Below are 22,937 nucleotides of genomic sequence, written 5' to 3'. Positions count from 1 at the left end.
GTATTTGTAGTCAAAATACACTAACACTGTTTAAAGGGCCACAAAGAAAGCTCCCCTTAAACGGTGGCTGAGTGTGTCTGTGTCTCTGCACCGGAAGGAATGGGGGGCAAGTGGGAATACAAGCAAATGACAGCACAAATGGATAAAACACTAACAGGTTACTCTGAGTGTAGGCTTGCATTTTTTTTTTAATTCCTGTAATGTTCCTATAAAATTAAAATGACTGCCAAATAAAGTTTTTAAAGTCATGTATTAAGAATCAGCCACTAATAATAGACAAAACAGGGACTTCTCTGGTGGTACAGTGGTTAAGACTTCACACTGCAAATGCAGGGGGTCATGAGTTCAATCTACAGTCAGGGAACTAAAAAAAAAGTCAAAACAAGTGTAGAAATGAATCTGAATTTTGATTGACAGTTGCTCCTGAGAAGCCACTTTAATTATATAAGTGTAATCCCAAGGCATTATTTGGGACTTGCAAAAAGGAAAAAAAAAAAACAACTATACCTTCTGGCTAGGTTTATAATAGTACCTTCCAAGATCCAAAGCTTAACGTAACTGTCTTTAATATAAGACTCCACCTCAATAATTTCTCATAATGTGAGCCTTAACAGAGAATCTAGATTTTACAGGAAGTTTAATAAAAGTTCCTCATCCATGTGAGGGATTATGGTGAATACAACAATAAATTCTAATAACTTCTCAGGTTAGAACTGCTTAAAGCCCTACATAAGGGGAAAGAGAAAAGAAATCAAAAGTCTAACAAAGTGGTAAATGCCTCAGTAGAATTCTTAAAAATGAGAGTGATAAACTCTATGTGAAAGGCAAAATTAAATTTACAGAAAAATATATATAAAGTTCCTGTGGCCCAAGGAAGGGAAGAATTTCTTAAGACATGAAAAGCACAAACCACACAGGGAAAGAATGATGAGTTAGACTACACTTAAATTCATAACTTGCATATATTAAAAATACCATATTTAAAGTGAAAAGACAAGCTACACTCCAGTGAAAGATTGCTGCTGTTGTTGAGTTGCTGTCAGGCCCGACTCTTTGGACCCCCCAGGCTCCTCTGTCAGTGGGATTTCCCAGGCAAGGATACTGGAGCGGGCTGCCGTTTCCTCCTCCAGGGGATCTTCCCAACCCAGGGATCGAACTCGAGTCTCCTGCAATGGCAGGTAGATTCCCTACCTCTGAGCCAGCAGGGAAGGCCCAGGTAAAAGATATTCTCCCACAAAAGGAGAGTCATCTGGTATAAGCCCTGTGGAGGCCAAGCCAGCAGGATCTAGAAAAAACTGTCATCAGGCTTTAGAGAAATGCAGAGAAGTGGGGCCAGCATCCAAGGTGACTCAGGAGATCCTGGGCAGGGACAAGCAGTGTTGCGTCACACAAGCAGTGAAGGGGGCTTCCTCCTCCACCAGGCCCTTTTTTTAATAAGGTCATTTACCAGACCCATCAAGTCTAACCAGCAGTTCCAAGTACACAGATGGGATGATTCCAGCATCCTCACTTCAGGCCTTACAAAACTTTGGCGATCACATGGTAAAAAGAGAAATAGCCCCTCAAACTGGCTCCCGACCCCTACAACCTCAGGATACTTCTTTCTCCCTCCATCTTGGCATTAACGTTAGGTCTAAGTTCTTGATAAGTGAGGACACCGAGTGTTGCTGTCTATCTAGCAGCGTGTAAGATCTAACGGTGTGACCACGCTGAGACAGACTTGCATAACAGGTGGTGTGAGCGGCCAGAACCCGCCCACCGAGGCAGGAGACAGAAGAGACACGGGTTCCATCCCTGGGTGGGGAAGGTCCCCTGGAGGATGGCATGGCCACCCACTCCAGTACGCTTGCCTGGAGAACCTCATGAAGAGAGAAGCCTGGTGTGCTACACTCCGTAGGGTCACAAAGAATCATACACGGTGGAAGCAACTTAGCACACACATGGCACATCTCAAAGGGAGGCCTGTCCTCTCCATTTCTACCTAGAAAGCTAGCTCCTCAGAGTTCAGGGGCAGTATAAAGCACTCCAAAATACAGAGGGCATTACACATTTTGAGAATAATGAAACATGTTAAAGTTATAACTACTTAATTAAGGATGAAGAAAATGCAAGAATACCGTCAGCTGTATTTTGTTTAAAACTCCACGAAATTCTCAAATAGCTTTCCTGGCAGCAAAAATCCATGAAAACAGAATCCCCCCTAGATCCAAGGAGCAACAGCTGGTGGACGGGGATCAGGGGAGGAGACAGAGACCACAGGGCTCACTCAGATGGCATTCTGATTTAAGAGGCATCTTTTACAATTGGAAACTGTAGGAAGACTACTTCCTGTATACTTGCAAGTGTCCACTTCCCTAAAAGTTCAAACAAAAGAAACAGTATGATTAGGAGACATTTCAAAAGGAGGCCAGGGAAAAGACAAGTACAGGCAAGAACACCATTTCTTCACATAAGCACTTTAGAAAATTAACTGAAGACAGGCTAACAGTTTACATCTGAAGCTGCGTTTCTTTTTCTTGGGCAGAGGTCTAGTGATTCCCTCTGTGCCTCACAACTATCAGCATTTTATCCATCTAAACACAACACAACCTAAATAATTTTTTCCATTCTGACTAATATCACATCCTGCAACTGCAGGCAAGAGGTGAACATCTGCCAATAAACACAGAAAAATCAAAAGCTAACTCATATTCTCCAGAACTATTAAAAAGAAAACATCTCCAAGTAGGTTTCCTTCAAAATATTGCACTTATGTATCAATATAACTCATAAACTGCCTATTCTGAAAGGAAAACTATATTGCAAACTTCCAGATCTTAGTAACTGTAAAAAAGTCAAGGTTTAAAATAAATGCAAACCCAAATACTATTGGTTGTTTTACATTACTCATTTTATGAATTCAAAACATGTAAGTCTCTAAACTGTGCAGGTCAGCATGACCAGATGAAAGGGGTCAGGCCTTTGGAAGAAAAAGGACACTCTCGCAAATCACATCTGCAGAATCAGAAGTCAGACTAAATGAATCTTCGGGAAAATCATGAAAGTATCACTGTGACCTGTATTAACCCTTTTCATTGGGTCCCAAAAGCCATCATTAACTAAAATTTTAGGACCAAAGTACAGAGGGTAAATTTAAAAGCTAAGAGAAAAGGTAATAAAAGAGAACTCAAAAGAACTAATGTAAAAATATATAATAACTTAGTACCAATTGTTAAGCGTTAAGGAGGACATTATCATAGTTTCCTATGACTGGTCCAGAACTAATGACAAAATCAACAGATTTTCTTCTTCCTCTTACCTCGTAAGACCAGACGCACTGCACGCCCGCAAACCTTCGGACACATCTTCCCACCTCGACGTCCTCATGGGTCGTGTACATTTCCCGGAGGCACTTGCCGATGTGTGGGACCATTCTCCGGAGAACCTCCCGGCTCATGATCACACCAGGCCCCCCCATACAGAAGTTCTCGCCAGGTTCCAGAGCAAGCTTTCCCATTTCTTCCGTGGTGCCCAGTCCTGTCTGCCCAAGAAAGAGGGGTTCACTACTATTCAAACTCCTCAGAAAACTCTCCAGACGGTCTCCTTTGATGTAAACATCATCATCTGCTCTCATAAACCATTCGTATTTGTCCAAGTAGTGGTCATGCATGTACTTGAGCATCATAAAAGACTTCTTCTGGGGTGGGTAGGAGTCATCCACGCCCCGTAGTGGCACTACTGGAATTGAGATCGATGTGTCTGAACCCTCACTAGAGAAGAATTCAACTTTCCCAGGAATTGTCTTGGACCACGTCCTGGAATTAAAATAAACATCAGTGAGAGAACAGTTTATTCCAAGCTTCCCATTTCTATAAATTCCCATATTGACTCATGTTGAATCACTGTACATTCAAAAGGATGATAAAAAGCTACTTGATATGCTTCTCCTTAACAGAAGCCCACACTACCGGGTATTGCAAAGTTCTAACTTGTTTTCAAAGGAATCCCAATAAAAAAGAATGATGAATATTAAAATATTTCCCAGATAACTATGTTTTGGCTAAGGCTGAAAAATCACCAGGGCACCAAGTCTAGATATTTAGGTTAATTTTCTGATACTACCGACTCCCTACCTATAAAACCATCTGCTCTATAAAACAAAAGATTAAAAAATAAAATTGTTCATTCAACACATTTTCTTGGAACGCTCATCAAGTGCCAAGTATGCGCTAGGCCACAGGGATGCAGTGGTGGGCAAAACACAGACCCTCCAGCTGAAGTGCAGTCAACAAGAGGGCAGAGATACATCTCTCTCCAAGAGAAAGGATGCGAACTAGAGTGGAAGAGGGACTGCTTCCTGAGGCGGGGGACTTCAAGGGGGAGAAGCAGACCCAGAGCCCAGGGGCAGTCTCGGAGGGAGCAGGGGAAAACTGCAGGGCCTCACAGCCCCCCAGTGACGGGGCCTTTATGCTTTAAAACATCAGGAAGACACGGGAATCAAGGTGAAGGGCCCTGAGTTCTGGAACATAAGCATTTCGTAGGAGACTGCTCATCCCACTGCCAGAGGACACATTAGGGGTCAATTAAGAGAAAACAGTGACGAATTCTGCTGCCAAACAACAGATTTAAGGCCATCAGATTACATTTTTCCTTATGCTTTCTTTATGCTATGTATTAAGAGTTGAAGTAGTCTAGCTGCAAAAATACATTTATATACAAACGACTTTTAGAAAAAACATATCATAGAGAATAAATGAAACCATACATTTAGCCTTAATACAGTCAAAAAGCATAGTTTCCAAATGATGTTCTTTCCAATATAGTCTTATTGTATGTAACTGTTACAACTGTATTTATTATGGTGAAAAGCGACTCAGAGATCAATGAAAAACATGTATGTTCTCTGTAGACTCAGATGATGGTTAGCATTTTTAGCAATATTTTAAAATTAGCATATGTACATTGGTTTTTAAACATAATGATACTGCACACTTAAAAGACCACAGTTTAGATAAATATAAATTTTATATGCAGTGGGAAGTCAGAACAACTGTGTGAGTTGCATTCTTGTGATACTTGTTTTCCTGCAGCAGCTACGAATTTCCAGTGTACTATGAGATATGCCTGTATTGCCAGTTGTAATCACATAATGCCAGCAACTGTAAAATGATCTTCACTTCAGAGATGCTAAAATGTGAAAACAATGCACATCTTAGAATGTATATAGTATAGTAGTTGTAATGAGTGCTAAGTCGCTTCAGCTGTGTCCAGCTCTTTTCCACCCTATGGACTGTACCCACCAGGCTCCTGTCCATGGGACTCTCCAGGAAAGAATGCTGGAGTGGGCTGCCATGCCCTCCTCCAGGGATGATCTTTCCAACCCAGGGACCGAACTTGCACCTCTTCTGTCTCCTGCACTGGTGTGCTCTTTGCCACTAGCGCCACCTGATAATATTTTTCCCTTAATGCCTATGGATTTAAAATGGACCTATAGGTCTTATGCATTTACAGAATCCTTAACAAAGAATTCGGCATAAATGAAACCTGACTGGACTACAGAAAACATACCGGGTTACTACATTTTTACAAATGATATGCTCCTGAAAAGAAGTATGCAAACATAGCAGGAATGAGGCAATTAAAGAGAAATCAACCCCTCCCGTAAAGAGAAAGTCCATTTTAAAATGGGAATGAGCCCCAACCTACACAAAATATAATAATTTATATATCAGTCCCTGGCATGTAGTAATGTTCAGTAAATACTGCTCACCCGTGTGAAGTGACTGAAAGATACCTTTGTACATGCGTGGGCATGCGAAAGGGAAGAAACCCTTGTTTCTTATCTTTGAAAAATTTCCAAGAGGGCCACATTCATATTCCTATGAGCACAAAGAAACCAGTTTTACCAAAACACAACCAGAACACAGTTATTAAGAGGTAAAGCCCACAGGCACACGTGGGCTGAAATGTACCACCGTTCATGCTACTTGAAATGCAATTTAAAGCTGAATAGTCTGCTGTGTCGCACAACTGATTTTCAAAGGGTAATGAATAAAATCAATTTAGTTTTAGCTTCCATCCAACTGCCTCTGTGATTAACAACACAGACCAAGTTCAAAGCAGTACTAAAGTAGTCAATCCCAGAAGCCATTAAAATACTAAAGCATCATGGGATTATCTGGAATACAGGGGCTCTAAGACAACATCTACCTTCAGAGGAAAAACCTGCTCTCAAGACACAATACAGTGTGTGATGGCTAAAAGCAATGGACTCAAAAATAAATAAATAAATAAAAGCAATGGACTCAGGAATCAGGCTGTTGGGGTGAGAATCCTGCCTTCACTTTGGGCAAAATATTCTGTGCCTATGTGAACTGGGGATAATAAAAAATATCTGCTTTATAGGGTTAGGGTGAGGGGGAAGTGGATTCTTATATCTAAAAACACCAGCCTGGCACGAGATAAGCAAGTACACAGGTGTGACTCATTAGGGAAGACAAGCGTTTGCAAATAAAATAAGGTACTGAAATAAAAATGAGAGAGATAGGAAACTGCGGGCTGAAGAATAGTCAGTCTCAAGATGACACACCAAAGTGAAAGCATGGACATAAATGCTGCTTCTCTTATTTCTGGCTGAAAACCTGACGCTTAAGCCATATGACAAGTTCTATCATATTATGAACCTCAAGACAACATCAGGGTGCAAGTCTAAAAAGACTTTAAAAGTGCTCTCACTTAAAACACCGGAATCCTTCATACTAAACTGAGGATAAAAGCCCATTTGGTCTGGCTCTGCTTCCCAAGGCTGCCCCAAAGAAAATGCAGAGATGGAAGCACTAGCAGTACACCCATCAGTGAGGGGATTAATACTTGAACTGTAACCTGAAATGGCATTAATTTGTCCAGGAACAGCAAGTAACTAATTTTAAAAACAGACAATCTAACTTCAAACCATCCTTGAAAGCCTCTCTGCAGTTTTAAGGTAACGCCAGCCATTATTATCTTTTCCTCAGGTAACCCAAGGAAAAATCTCATGCTGCCCTTTTGCTTAGATGGCTGGTGATTTGAGGGAAATCTCTCAATATGGAGTTGTTGTAAATCCTTTAATCTCGATAAATTACAATCTTTAAACTTAGGATACCTTTAGCTTAACTAGCTCCATAAAGTTAAAGAGTTCTGGAACACAAATCACGATTCACCACCCTGGGGGAACCAAGGTGAGGGCATTGATAATTCCAAAGAAATGAAATAAATGCTACTGAAGAAGCACACTGCCCTCCCCTTTCTGAGACAGAAACAGGCTAGCATCCTTAATTTTCATAAGCAAACGTCAACTTTGCCATCAACACACATGTAACTGGGGGGAAAGAGCTCTCACTTAATTGAAACCACTCAACATTTGAATGGGTCCCTGCCAGAAAGCTCACTTTTCAATGAGCTGATAACCAACTCTTGCTAAAGCAGACAAGATAATTGAAATCTGCGAATGCCAAGCCAATAATCTTCCTTTCCTCCAGGCTTCCAAACCCTGCCCCTATACCGAGTTAAGTCACAGTGAAGTCACGCAGCTGGACAATATTAGCTTCGCTGAGGAACGCCTTTGCTGAACTGGGATTTAATAACAGTCTCCATCTCTATTTATGTCACTTTAAGAAAAACTATATGAAATACATTTCTGTACAAAAACACATCTACAGCATGCGTACCATCCTGGGTACACATTCATGTAGGTAAATTTTAAAAGCAAGCAATAGAATACTCATGATACGGATTAACAGGGCAACAAAAGTACACACACTAAGTAAAATAATGTACAACTCTACCCCAAAGTGTTTACTATAGTTATTTTTGGATAGAGGATCAGAAAGGGATTTACTTTTCTTCATGTTTTCTACAACAAATACAGTTATGGGAAAAAAAAAAATTTAAGTCTTAGGGAAAGCTTCAAACTAGAAAGCATTCAAAGAAATAGAACTTGACAGGAGATAATTTTACTCATGTAACACTTTTTACTCTATTCACCAGGAAAAAAACAAAGAGAAGAATGGAGTAAGATTGAGTGCTTTTCTTTCACATTTTCTAAGCTTTTTCAGTTTTATAAGTAAGGGGAGATTTTCTGTGAGTTGCCCCGAATCACTATTACATATGTGGTCTGATGGTTACAGTGTAAGTTTGAAAGGACTCATATGATTCAAATCACTTTGCAATTTCTAGTCAAGGAAGGAAGGGAGAATATAGTTTTCCCCTACCAACTGATAGGTTGGTTGGTTTGTTCAGTCACGTCCGATTCTTTGTGACCCCATGGACTGCAGCATGCCAGGCTTCCCTGCCCTTCACTATCTCCTTGAGTTTCTTCAAATTCATGTTCACTAAGTCAGTGATGCCATCCAACCATATCACCCTCTGTAGTCCCCTTCTCCTCCGGCCCTCAATCTTTCCTAGCATCAAAGTCTTCTCCAATGAGCTGGCTTTTTGCATTAGGTGGCCAAAGTATTGGAAGTTCAGCATCAGTCCTTCCAATGAATATTCAGGGTTGATTTCCTTTAGGATGGACTGGTTGGAGCTCCTTTCAATCCAAGGGACTCTCAGGTCTTCTCCAGCATCACAGTTCAAAAGCATCAGTTCTTCAGCGCTCAGCCTTCTTTACAGTCCAACTCTCATATTCACACATGACTACTGGAAAAACCATAGCCTTGACTAGACGGACCTTTGTTGGCAAAGTGATGCTTCTGCTTTTTAATATGCTGTTTGTCTAGTTGGTCATGGCTTGTCTTCCAAGGAGCAATAGTCTTTTAATTTCATGGCTGCAATCACCATCTGCAGTGATTTTCGAGACCCAAAAATAAAGCCTGTCACTGCTTCTATCGTTTTCTCATCTATCTGCCATGAAGTGATGGGACCAGATGCCATGATCTTAGTTTTTTGAATGTTGAGTTTTAAGCCAGCTTTTTCACTCTCCTCTTTCACTTTCATCAAGAGGCTCTTCAGTTCCTCTTCACTTTCTACCATAAGGGTGATGTCATCTGCATATCTGAGGTTATTGATATTTCTCCCGGCAATCTTGATTCCAGCCTGTGATTCATCTAGCTTGGCATTTCACATGATGTACTCTGCATAGAAGTTAAATAAGCAGGGGGACAATATACAGCCTTGACAATATACAGCCTATACTCCTTTCTCGATTTTGAAGCAGCTTGTTATTCCATGCCTGGTTCTAACTGTTGCTTCTTGATCTGCATACAGGTTTCACAGGAGGCAGGTAAGGTATTCTAATCGAGGAAGCAGTAGCAGATGTTTTTCTGGAATTCCCTTGCTTTTTCTATGATCCAACATATGTTGGAAATTTGATCTCTGGTTCCTCTGCCTTTACTAAATCTAGCTTGGACATCTGGAAGTTCTCAGTTCATATACTGCTGAAGCCTAGCTTAAAGGATTTTTGAGCATTACCTTGCTAGCACGTGAAATAAGCGCAACTGTGCAGTAGTTTGAACATTCTTTGGCATTGCCCTTCTTTGGAACTAGGATGAAAACTGGCCTTTTCCAGTCCCGTGGCCCCTGCTGAGTTTTGCAAATTAGCTGGCATACTGAGTATAGCACTTTAACGGCATCATCCTTCAGGATTTGAAATAGCTCAGCTGAAATTTCATCACCTCCACTAGTTTTTTGTTCGTAGTAATGCTTCCTAAGGCCCACTTGACTTTACATTCCAGGATGTTTGACTCCTGTAATTATGTTTGTATTATTAAATGTACACATTTATATTCTTCCCTATTACAGAAAGGATTTAAGACAACCAAAATGCATACAAGATGAAAAGAATAATCAAGAAAATTAGGCAAAAAAAAACAAAAGTAGGAAAGTTAGAGCAAGGCATGAAGGTGGTACCTGTAGCAGAGAGGACAAAATCAGGGTAGGGTCTGCCTGCCCACCTCAGTACCCGACCATGATTACCCAGTGAGCTCCCGGGGTGAGAGCCCAGTCGTCACACGTCCTCTATGTCTGCTAACACGGCGCCAAATTTAGTTGTAAGCCTTCCAGCCGGCAACCAAGAGGAGTCACAGACTGTGCACCGTTGCTCAGGGTGAAGTGAAATAGTGATTCTAGATACTAAGACCTCAAGGAAGTTTCTCCCCCGCGTCTACGGCAAAGAGATGGAGCCAAGGCACGGAGCGCTCTCACAGGAGGCTCAACGCGATGGAGCAGCGGTCTCAGCTCAACCTCCCGAAAAAGTGCATGAAGGACAGTCCTGGACTGCCAGGTAGAGCAGCCACGGGCCTGGGAAACTCGGAGGGCTTCCCAGGCAGGCTACCCAGTGAGCACTCACAGCCTCTCCTGGAACAGAAGGCATGTCCCTGGCAGGACACCAGAAGCCTTATTCAGCCTACTACCTCCAGGAGCACTGCAGTCAGAGTACTCAGCCGCAGGTTCCCTCTTCTACGCATGTGGTTTCCGGATACACGGCTTCCTCTTTTTAAATGTTTAACTGCCTCGCTGCTATGACCGTATAACATGAGCAATCTCAAAATCTTTTTGGAAGCAGGTGGGGAAGTATATAACAGGGATCACAAAGGTTGGGAAAAATTTTTAAAGGAAAAATCAAATTAGACCACTTACCATTAATCCTGAAAACTTCACTCAAGCTAAAAGCAAACATTAATGAGCCGCCCCCCACCCCAACAAAGCTGTTGGAGGGTAGATGACAGCTTCCCACCTCAACAATGGCCTGGGCACAAGCCCAGGAGGCAGTACCAAGGTATTAAGAGCAACCTGCCCTTTGAGCCTAGATTCACAGCAAACAGCAGAAACACTTATCAACAGAGACCACAAATATGCCATCCATGAAACACGAGAATGAAAATTTGGAGTGTTAACAGCAGAAGATAAATTCTGATCCTGTGGTCCACTTCCAAGCTTCAAGTCTTAGCTACTTTTAGAAAGCTGTAAGTTTATATTTTGCTGCTTACACTTAAAAAGTGTGAACACAGAACTAATTCTTAACCATGCATGAACAAAATTAAGTTTACAAATGTAATTTTAAGAAAAAAAAAAAAAAATCAGTGTTGTTTGAAACCACCCTGAACCCACAGCCAACTCCTGCGAAGCCAGTCTTCTCCCTCTGCTGGAGTGCCCCCTGGCATCAAGCCTGCTTCACAGTCACCAACTCAACAGCAGTTACGGCGTGCAGGGCAGTGCGTGCTGGGCGCATCGGACACTCAACCTTAGGACAACGCCACGAGATGTGGGAGGTACCGAGACCCACCTTTTACAGAGGAGGAGACTGAGGCTCAGAGCCAGGTAAGTAACTTGCCTGAGATCACAGAGCCAAAACTGTGGAAGCCAGGCCACCAGTGAGGTCTGACTCTAACACGTGCACTGGCCAGCCCATGGGCTTGTCCGTCTCACACCGCTCTCCCTGGCCATCACCCACACGCCCCACTCCTCCACTGTTGTGTGTGTGCACTCAGTCCCTCAGTTGTGCCCAACTCTCTGCAACCCCATGGACTCCAACCCGCCAGGCTCCTCTGTCCATGGGGATTCTCCAGGCAAGAATCCTGGAGTGGGTTGCCATGCCCTCCTCCAGGGGATCTTCCCCACCCAGGGATCGAACCCAGGTCTCCCGCACTGCAGGTGGGTTCTTTACCATCTGAGCCACCAGGGAAGCCCCAGCTGAGAAAACTTTAGTCGTCACAGACACGGAGAGCAGCCTTACACCCGTTTCAGTCACCGCCTCCCACGTTGTCCGTCTGCCTGGCTAAGACCTGCCCATCGAAGGATAGCTTCATAGTTTGGGCTGATTTCAAAGGCCAGAAGACTTCATTCAAAACTAACTTCCTGAAACTTTCATTCTGTCTTTAGGTCCCTCTGTCACTCCAAATCCTGCCCAATTATCTTCTGGTATTAGGTTACATCTAGGTTCAATTTACAAAGCAATCATTTTAATGGCATTAATAGCTAAATTTTCAATCATCCTTAGGCTTTGCAAGTCCAGAGTTGACATCAAATCAGAGCAGACCACCTCATTTTTAATCATCCATAGAAAAATGTACTTAACTACAGAACAAATATAGTTCATGACACGATTAAGGTGAGATGAACAGTTTCACTACCTTGTTCTAAAGAGATTTATTTATTTTATCTTTTGGCTGTGGTGGGTCTTTGTTGCTACACAGAGGCTTTCTCCAGCTATGGCGAGCAGGGGCCGCTGTTGCGAGGCACAGGCTTCTCACTGCCCGGGCTTCTACTGCGGGGCGTGGAGTCCAGGCTCACAGGCTCAGCCGTTGTGCCAGACTCCTCTGTATGGAGGGTCTTTCCAGAAAAGGGATCAAACCGGCGTCCCCTGCATTGTAATGTGGAGTCTTTACCACTGAACCACCAGCCAAGCCCCAGCTTTGCTCCTTTTACACTGTAACTGTTTCTCATTCCTCCAATTTCATCCAGAACCAGAAGCCAGAAAGACACTGACAGAAGATGGAGGCAGAGAATACTTACTATGAATACACAAAAGCCCTCACGGTAAAAACGCTGTCACCCGCCTCTCCTCAGTATCATCTGGAAGGGCACAGATATAGTAACTGATGAAAAGAATTACAGTAACACCACATACATGTGTTATCCCTACATTTGGGGGCAGGAATAATTGTCATTTACTGAAACAAGAATGACCTTGACTTCAAACCCCAGGGAACCCAGGGCCAACACGCCCTCTGTGCCCAGGAGTCCTGCAAGTATCTGCAATTAACACACAAAAAACTGCATTCACATTTCCTCCCAAGAGCTGTCATCTCTCTGTTTTTTAAAAAACTGTAGTTATGTAGCTTTATTATAAAATAAGTTCTCACTGCAGAAAAACTCAAAAATACAAAAAGTGCCAAGAATATGAAAAATCATTCAGCATCATGGTAAGTATATCTTTTATACTTTCTTTTCTTTTTCTTTATACTTTCTTTTCTATATCACACAAAAAGAAACATTTCATTTGATTTTAAAAATGGTCTCATACTTGGCATACAATTACTTAAAGTCTACTCACATTTAGATATATTATGAACTTTTCTTCATTCCAATAAACATATTTCAGCCACACCATTTTTTACGATTAGAGAAGCAGATCACAAAATGGACAAACTAGAGAAATCAATCATGGTCCATAGTTCCTAATGCAGGACACCAAAGGCTCTTGCAATTCCCACTTCATAGAATACATACCTGAGCACATGTTCAAATTCTTTTGGAAACATCTCTAGTGGAATTGCTAGATCGCAGCTCCCAGTCCCAATGAATTGTTCTTTCTCATCATCCCTTCACTACCTCCTGCTAGTTCACATTTCCAGGAAGCTGTTGTGTCTGCCCCAGAAACTCCAGCTCAGCCTTCAAGACTATGCAAGGGAAGAGGGGTAAGATTGTGAGTGAGACCTTCCTCAATCCCCTTCATAAGTCAGTGCAGACCTCTCTCTTCTGCACCCACACAGTAACAAAGTCCAGGTACCTCTCGAGCCCTATCATTCAACAATATCATTTGCTTCCTTCCCTAGACAATTAATTCCACAAGAATGGAATTATTAATCTACTTTCAAAAACTGCAGCTTAACTAATGAATGGGGGAAAATGAAATTGCCAATGCAACAAAAACATAATCGTGTATATCTTCTATTGGCAACCACAACTATCCTTGGAATATTCTATTTGAAGACATCCAGATCTGGAACCATGATAAAGAACATTAAACTCATTTTCAGGACTGCAATTTTCACCAGTTTTCTTATATAGGTAATTTATAATGTGAAATGGGTTGTGCCCCGAAAAGTTCATTTACATGTTAATTATTTTGACTATAGAAGGCTTTCAGTAACTTTTTGCCAAACTGAATTCTGAGAGAGCAAGCACTACTCTAAACTGTTTCAAAATAAACATGGTTTACAGCATTCAAGAAAGAAGGAACTCTGAGATCTGCTCACGTGAAAGTGAAGTCACTCAGTCGTGTCTGACTCTTTGTGACCCCAAGGACTGTACCCTACCAGGCTCCTCTGTCCATGGGATTTTCCAGGCAAGAATACTGGAGTGGGTTGCCATTTCCTTCCCCAGGGGATCTTCCCAACCCAGGGATTGAAACCAGGTCTCCCGCGTTGTAGGCAGACGCTTTTACCGTCTGAGCCCCCAGGGAAGTCCATGAGATCTGCTCATGGAGACTGGTAAAAACAACAGTTTGCCTTCACTTAAAACATTAGGAAGAGGCTACTAATTGATAAAACATCTTGCAATAAGATTCTTGTATCTAAAGCTACTGTTTCTCGAACTTTCTTCCCATAATTCCCTATAAACTAATGCTAATATTTAGGAGCACCCTTTATCACTCCTGGGCCAAAGAAGGGAAACCATCCACCTCTCTATTCTGAGAAAAAGAACAAATCAGTTCCCCATCTTCAGCCCAGGGGAAGCAAGAGTCAAGATAAATAGATAGTATTGTATTAGTTTAGTGTTCAGGGCATAAAAACAGACTGAAATCTAAATACAATTTTTTAAAAAAATCAAACCATTAATTAAAAAAAAAATCCAAACAGCACCAAAATTCTCAGCAAGAACAGGTAAGTGTAGCCAAGTAATGCTTGAAACAGAAGAGTAACAAAGGGGACTTGTCTACCGGATATTAAAATATTATTCAATCTTCAATAATTTCAGTGGGTGGTACTGGAACAAGAACAGACAGAAAGATCAATGAAACAAAACAGGAAGTCCAAACACATACCCAAGAATCTTGAGTATGATGAAGATGGCATTTCAAACTAGTAGGGAAATGGAAGCTTATTTAACAGGTGGTGCTGAGACAATGTATCATTGGGGGTGAAAATGATGGTGAGATGATTTGTACCCCTTCTAAAATGAGAAAATTGTTTCTTTAAAAAAATCTTGGGACTTTACTGGTTGTCCACCAGTTAAGACCGCACACTTCCAATGCAGAGGGAGTAGCTGCAATCCCTGGTTGGGGAACTAAGATCCCACAAGCTGAGAAGCACAGTCAAAAAAAAAAAAAACCTCTCCAGGGCAATAAACTTTCTGCACTTCCTGAAAGGAAGAGACTGAACTACATGGACATCTAACTTCTGTATATCAAATGATGTAACTAAGAAAAATATGAAAAAAAAAAAAATTGCGGTTAGTAACAGTAAGACATAATGAACCCAGCCAGAGGCTCCAATGAACTGTCACTAACCAGCACACTAAATTACTTTGGAAAAATCACAGACCCATTTTAAAGTGAAATTACCTAGAATACAAATATTTTGCAGATGAGTTAAAAAAAAAAATCTTACATATTGACTTGTAGAACACCACCCTATCCAGAACCATAAAGGAATTTTAGTTTAAGACAGCTTCAGAGTTCCAACACTGTAATCACTTCAGATATAAATCTTTTCTCAATTCCTTTTAAAATTCATTACATTTATAAAACTAAGGATACATCTACCCGCTCCTGTACAAAACCAGATCTCTGCTGACTTACCTCCTTCCCCCTAAATTCATTCCTCCTCTAGTTTTCCCCATCTCAATAAATGACACCGCCACCCGCCCTTTCTTTCAAGGCAAAATCCTAGAAATTATCCTGAATTTCTCTCTGCTTCATGGCCTCTGAGGCATTTTGTCAACATGTCTCCAACTCTGGCTCCTGCATATATCTTGGGGCCACGCTCCTCTCTCCATCCCAACCATCTTCACCTAGACCACCTCCTACAGCTGCTTGCTCCGCCATAACCTATTCACACAATAGCATGAATTAACTTTTCAGAATATAATGCATATAATCCCTTTCCCATCTAAACCGTCCAAGTGAAAGTCGCTCAGTTGTGTCCTACTCTTTGGAATCCCATGGACCATACAGTCCATGGAATTCTCCAGGCCAGAATACTGGAGTGGGTAGCCTTTCCCTCCTCCAGGGGATCTTCGCAACCCAGGGATTGAGCCCAGGTCTCCTGCATTGCAGGCGGCTTCTTTACCAGCTGAGCCGCAAGAGATGCCCAAGAACACTGGAGTGGGTAGTCTATCCCTTCTCCAGAGGATCTTCCCGACCTGGGAATCGAACCAGGGTCTCCTGCATTGCAGGCAGAATCCCTACCAACGGAGCTACCAGGGAAGCCCAAAACCTCCAAAGGCTTTCTAATTCACTTAGAGGGAAATTCCATGACACCAGACACGCATCTTCTTTCTTTTATTGATCATCTTCAAGTTCCAAACTGATTCCTGTCTTATAATTTACCAGCTCTTCCCTCTGCCAAGCATGCTCATCAATGACATTCCCAGATCTCAGCAAACACCACATTCTCGGAGGTGTTCCCCAGACATCTAACGGAGAGAGGATATCACCTCACCCTGGCTTCACCCTGCTCTATTTGTTCCACAGTACCCATCACTAGCTGAAACCCTCTTTTTAAGTATCTGTCCCTCTCACTAGAACAGAAGCTCCATGAGAACAAGCATCTTCACTTTGGGGTTCCCAAACATTCAGAGTCCAGACCCAAGGCACCATGCACGTATTTGTTGAACGAAGGGATGAAACCTAAGTGTATGGGATCATTCTGATGAACCCAGATCACTCCCCTGAACATAAGAGCTATGGTATCTGCTCGGTGCCTGTGAAGGAGCGCTACTGCTGGCCTGTCTGAAGGTCACACTTTGAGTTTTGCTTCGCCTGCTTTCAGCTATCGATGCACTGCTAACATCTATTGGTGCTCCCTCTCCTCATTGGAAGCATACAGCAGAACTGAAAAGTCTGTAATGATGGTGCTCTCCCATCACTTAAGTGCACCAACTTTAGTGCAGACAAGTGTATCTCCTTGAATTTTTCAAAGGCTTTTTTAGCTCCTTTCTGAATCTAAGACAGCTAGTAGTCCCTAAATCTGAATTCCGACATCGTCAATGTCCTAGCATAAAAGTACATCACAGTGCCATCTTTTAAAAACACTGCCATCTCCTTCGACCTAGAAGCCGAACAAAAATTTTACTTTAATAAACAAAAACATTGACTTTTTCCCTAAGGTAAAGAATGTATTCACCTTTCAGCGGAAATGTAGAACTCAGTGCCAAACTAGAGTTCTACCCTGTGCTAGAAGATTCAAGCCAACTTTTATACTGCGTGAAATTTCCAGTTTAAGAGCTGAGTGTGGACTTTTGGCCCAGGCTGCAAAGCACAGCAAAGCCATAATTATAAGTTACATCCTATAACCTCCATCCCAATTTTGGCTTTCCCCAAAAGTTCCTTAAGGCTAAAATCGTCTTGTGTCATCTCCTGCAGCCAGGCTAATCACAATGTCGACAGGCTGAGAAGCAGAGGACCTTAACCAGAAAGGCAGGTCCACCCCCAGGCTCCAACTAATGTGACTACTTAAGATCAGAGCGATACAAGAAAAAGTATGCAGGAAAGCTGACAGAAGGACTGAATAGAATATACCATTTCCTAGTAAGGGATTTATCAAAAAGGCAGAACTTCCACAAAGAAGGGCCAAAGGACAAATTATGTTTCTACTTTTCCCTAGCTGCCTTAAAGAAAATAAACAATGAGATAAAATCCTACATCCAAAAAAGATGAGGTAGGAGATTTGGAAAGGAGGCCAAGCATAGAGCCTCAAGCATGGGTTTTAGGGAAAGATCATTTCCAAGTGTTAAATAGTATCCAGTTTGCAAACCATTTTCTGAGTATTGCTGGTGTTACCAGACCCCTTCTAGTTTGTGATTTTGTATCTACGAAAAAGTATTTGCTTGCGGGGCAGGTAGTTACATGTCCACTATTTGAACAAACCACTTTGGTAACTGTCCCAAACTTGTGATTTCAAAGAACTTGTCACCAAATTGGAGTCATATAGATTTACTTTAAAAACCATGCTGTAAACAATGTATACAGCTCATCCTCAATTTCTGATTATATATTCTTTTTTTTCCAAAAATCAAATGCTTTTTTGATATACACCTGAAACACGGTAAATCAACTATACTTCAGTGGGGGGAAAAAAAAACAACAACCCACAAAAGCATAACTCCACCTAATTCAACAGATCTGAGAGAAAACCATGATCTGCATGTTTGTTCCCAAGTCATGATCTTAGTCAAATTTATGCTACCTTTTCTAACCCTTTTAGGCACTCAGTCCCCTTCTGGCAGAACCTAGGTTATGGACTTAAACTAGATCCCAGTGGAAACACACAGGAATGGGGAATCAATGCACTGAAAAGGCAGACATTCTCTATTGCTCTTTCACCTTCCTTTTCAACCCTTTATTTCCTCCTTTAGAGGAACACAGATCCAAAGATGCTTTTCTCCTCACAACATCTAATGCCTGAAAATTTAGACCAGGACTACAGTTAAAAGCTGAAATTATAAAGGTGATGGTTATAAACTAAGAACAACAACCAGCTTGGCCTCGCTCAGTAATGACTGCTCTAAGAGTCCATTCCCAGCAGACCTCTCAGGTTGGTTTGCTCTGTGGTTGCATGAATACCAAATCTTATCTGTAGGGTAAGCATTTCTGTACTTCACACATATAAGGTTTCCATTAAATCTCTTTACTGAATCTATTAATACATCCTTCTTCTACCTCAAATTCATTCCAATATCATCTCTCTTTCACTCTTCTAAAGATTACTTTGGCTAATCCCTTTGTTAATCCTGAACATGATTCCAGCCACTTTTCTGACTCATATGGCCAACTAAGACCCAGATACCAGATAACTCACACGTCACTAAATTGGGCTAGTTAACAACAAATCTAACATAAGCCAAGAATTGCTTTTCCCAAAGGTTCTCTTTCCAATTACAAAACAGTCTGGTGGGGTTGAGTGTGCAGCGTGTATCCCTTCCATTTACCAGAATGGTTCCAACAGTGAAAACTGCAAGTGGAAGGCCTCTAACCAAATTAATTTACACAGGCTCTAGTTCTGCAAGGCTAAAAGTGCAGGTTTCAGAGACTCAAATAATAACCCCCGCTGCCGCCACTATCACCAGTATTGTGCTGAGTGTTCCAAACACTCTTAGGAGTGTTTGGAAATGTTCAGTCGTGCTCATTCAACAAAGGAAAGGACTTGGAGAAGAAAAGATGAAGTGCGGAGCTGAAAGTCCGCGAGAAGACTACATCCAGAGGGGCCAAGCTTGTCCGCTGGACCCCAAAGCCCCTGCTTTTGAGCGCTGCGCTCACTATACAGCCCCTGAGCCCGCTGCCAACGCCGGGCACGCCCCGCGGGGCACAGCGGCCCCACGGAAGCCCAGCGAGCACCGGGTCTGGGAAGCAGGCAAAGGCGCGCGCCGCCGGCGGGCCGCGGGGCAGCGCGCGCGGATGCAGGACGCCGCCCGGGAGCGGGGGCTCACCTGAAGGCCGCCACCGCGCGGGTCTGCAGGTACTTCTGAGCGGTCATGACTCCCACGAAGAGAAAGTTCCTGTCGCGCGGGATGCCATCCTGGGCCTCGCCGTGGGGCCAGAGCCGCTGCCCGCGCGCATCCCCGCGCGCCCCGCCGGCCAGGGGCACCGCGGCCGCCTGCCCGGGCCGGCAAGCCTCGGGGCTGGCGCGGCGCCGCGGGCCCGCCCGCTTCAACTCGGAGGCGCGGGGCAGCACGAGCCGCGAGGCAAGCACGAAACCCAGCACCAGCCCGAGCAGCACGCTGAGCCAGGCGCGCCGGCCGCGCACGGCCATGCCCGCGCCGCTCCGCCCGCCGGGCCGCCGCCGCCGCCGCCGCCCCGCGCGCCCTCAGCCCGCCCGCCGAGGCCAGCCCGCCCTACACGGCCCCGCCCGGGCAGCGCCGCGGCTGCGGCGGGCCCGTCGTGCCCATCGTGGAGCGCGGGCCGCCCGCAGGCCCCGCGCCGGCGCTCGGTCCCGCTCGCGCGCCCCCGCCTTCAGGGGCGCAGCATGCCCGGCGCGCGCCGGCCGCGGCCCCCCGCCCGCGCCCCGCGCCCCGCGCCCCCCGGCCGGCTCGGCTCCCCGCGCTGCGCCCCCCGGGCGCTCAGCTCCGCTGGCGCTGCGCGCGGCGCGCTGCTGTCCCTGGCCGGCGCCGGCGCGGCCGCTGCTCATCGTCCGGCTCCGCGCGCTATCGCCGCGGGGGCGCCGCACGTCACGCACGGCGCGCAGGGGGCGGCGCGCTGTGGCCCCGCTCGGGACCCGTCCGCGCAGCGCGATTGGCGCAGCGGTGAATGGGGGGCGGTTCACGTGGCGAAAGTTTGCCCGAAAAAGAAAGCCCACCTCGGAGCCCCGCCCGCGCGGTCTGCGGCGGCCCGGGGCGGAGGGGGCGCGGGCCGGGCTCGGCGCCGCCTGGGGCCCGGAGCTAGGCGCCCGGCCGCCCGTTACCCGCCCGGCGGCTCGCCCCGCCAGCCCGCTCTGGGCATCCCTGCCGCGGCGCGCGGCGCTGGCCCGAGGCCGTCCCGCCCGGCCTCTGGCTGCCGCGAGATGCCGCGCCAGCGTGGATCTTAGCAGGGATTTCTAAGAAGGGGCTTCTTGGTCCTCGAACACTGCACTCGTGGAGGACGAGCCGCACGTTCCTCCTGCACACACTGTCCTCAGACACACCCGCCTCCCCACGCCCAGCCCTCCAGCCGGGCGGACCTCTCCGGCCACCTTCCCTGCGTTCTGCCGATTCACACTGTATCTTTGTTCCCGCAGCTCTGTGGGTACGAGCGAGCATGTATAGCGTAAACAGCTCAGGAGCCGTTTGAAACGTGCATGACTGCAGAATGAACCGTGAATTCAGCTACCTTGTTCTCTGCTGCTAGTTTCTAAGCTAAAAAAAGAAAGAAGAAAAAAAAGCTTTACTCAAGTGTCCAGCCTTCTAACACTGGCAGCATTTAAAGGATGTTGAAGAAATGGTAGACGATGTTAATACGCTTTTATTTACATTCTATGTGGAAACTCATCAGTTAGTGTCTCTAATCTGAGTCTGTTGTTTTTTTTTTTTTGTAACATAATCCATCCATAAAAGTGCCGTGGATTTCTAAAGACAGTTTTTGAGAACCGGTCTCTCTATGATGGATTTTGAATTTTATGCACTTCTTCTTAAAACAGCTAAGGTAAAGAAAGCTGATGAAATGACCACACAACAAATACTTGTGTAAACGGTATTTTTATTTAGTCACCAGTGTGTTGGGGTTTTTTTTTTTAATGAAACTCCCAGTCAGCACAGTAGTTCCCTCGGCCTGACAGGGAACTTCAGGCCTTCATTTAAACAAATGAACCCAAGAATTAGGGATAGAAAATAAGCATGCTTGGGTAAACCTTGGATCTTTCTTCATTGCTAAGATGACCAAATGATGAAATATTACACAATTTAAAGTGCCATCTTACAGGAGAGATATCATCTCTGCAGTTAAATAGTGGTCACTCTTGGTATTCTTTGGATATCAGTACTTTCTTTGGCACTTGTGATTTGTGCCAGATATAGTTCATTACCCACCTTCCCACAGGCTCCCTGGGTAGGTGATCCACATCTAAAAATAAAATACTCATTATACAGTGAACACAGGATTCCAACAGTGGTTTTGAGAAAAATGCAAAACTCATAATCATGAATCACAGACTCAAAAATCAGTCAAAGGGCTTTCCAGTAAGACCATAAGCCGCAAATGCCAAGTTCCCCCAAATTCAGCAACAGCCTCATAATTCACAATGATGTCCATAAAGTGCAAATCTAGCTAGGTACAGATGTTCAATTTTTTGACAGAGTGATTTCAGTATTTTCTGACTTACTTTAAACTTCTCTGTTTCCTCATCTAGACTAAAATCTGATTTAAAAGCACATAAGTGGTGTGTTCAGTCACTCAGTCATGACGTTCAATTCTTTGTGACCCTGTGGACTGCAGCACGCCAGGCTTCCCTGTCCTTCACTAGCTCCTGGAGCTTGCTCAGACTCATATCCATTGAGTTAATGATGCCATCCAACCACCTCATCCTCTACCATCCCCTTCTCCTCCTACCTTCAAATTTTCCCAGCATCAGGATCTTTTCCAATGAGTTGGCTCTTCACATCCATAAAAGTGCTGCAGATTTCTTAAGACAGGTTTTGAGACCCAACTTCTCAAGAGTCTTCTTCCCCAGCACCACAATTCAAAAGCATCAATTCTTCGGTGCTCAGCTTTCTTTATGGTTCAATTCTAACATCCATATACGTGACTATCGAAAAAACCATAGCTTTGACTGAACTGACCTTTGTTGGCAAAGTGATGTCTCTGCTTTTTTATACACCATCAAAATTCATCATAGCTTTTCTTCCAAGGAGCAAGCATCTTTTAATTTCATGGCTCCAGTCACTCTCCACAGTGATTTTGGAGCCCAAGAAAATAGTCTGTCAATGTTTCCATTTTTTCCTTGTCTGTTTGCCATGAAGTGATGGGACTGGACGCCATGGTCCTAGTTTTTTAAATTATGTTTTGTCCTCCTCCATTTCCTGGCTCCTAGGTCCCCATCAGTTCCCAGGTCAGCAGCCTTAGCTGCACACCTGTAGACTCAATGGGAGTGCGTATTTCTTAAAGTAGAGAGAATAACCTGTTTTCCATAAAGATTGGGCCTGAAGGTTTACACACCTGGGTCAAGGGAAATGCTACACAGGTCAAGTCCTCTGGACAAGCTGGGGGTGATGCTAGGCTAGAAGCAAGCAGGAGAAGACTAGGGAGGGCGGGGTCGTGAAGGTGTCGGCCAGGGTCTCCAAGAGTCTGCACGTTGGGGTTGGGGCAGCTTCCTGGGGAAGTGAAGAGGAAGCGCCTGTGCAGCTGGTCTGGCTAAGGCAGTTCTGGGGAGGGACCCAGGAGTGAGGAGGCAAGGGCCTCCGCAGAGGTCTGCATCAAGAGGCAGAACTCTCTTGTGTGGGAGGATTTCACAGCTGGAGGCAAGTGCCCAGAACCAAGGACTTCAGGAACAGCCAGAGGCCCCAAGAGCCAGACAAATAAGCCCAGCACGGAGGTCCATCCAGAGACTGGCCCCACCGCAGACGCAGCTGAC

The 22,937-nt window shown here is 44.4% G+C and overlaps 1 protein-coding gene across 1 annotated transcript in view; it reads right to left on the bottom strand.

Annotated features, from left to right (window-relative positions):
- Positions 1-19,737, bottom strand: part of CHSY1 (chondroitin sulfate synthase 1) — an 85,432-nt gene extending 65,695 nt beyond the window's left edge. The window contains 2 exon segments of the mRNA XM_043489428.1: positions 3,299-3,794; positions 19,327-19,737. Coding sequence (XP_043345363.1) covers positions 3,299-3,794; positions 19,327-19,649 — 819 coding nt within the window. The 5' untranslated portion in view covers positions 19,650-19,737.
- Positions 19,738-22,937: the final 3,200 nt, after the last annotated feature.

Source organism: Cervus canadensis, chromosome 17 (genome assembly GCF_019320065.1).
Source record: "Cervus canadensis isolate Bull #8, Minnesota chromosome 17, ASM1932006v1, whole genome shotgun sequence".
NCBI lineage: Eukaryota > Metazoa > Chordata > Mammalia > Artiodactyla > Cervidae > Cervus > Cervus canadensis.
This window is presented reverse-complemented; position numbering and strand designations above follow the sequence as displayed.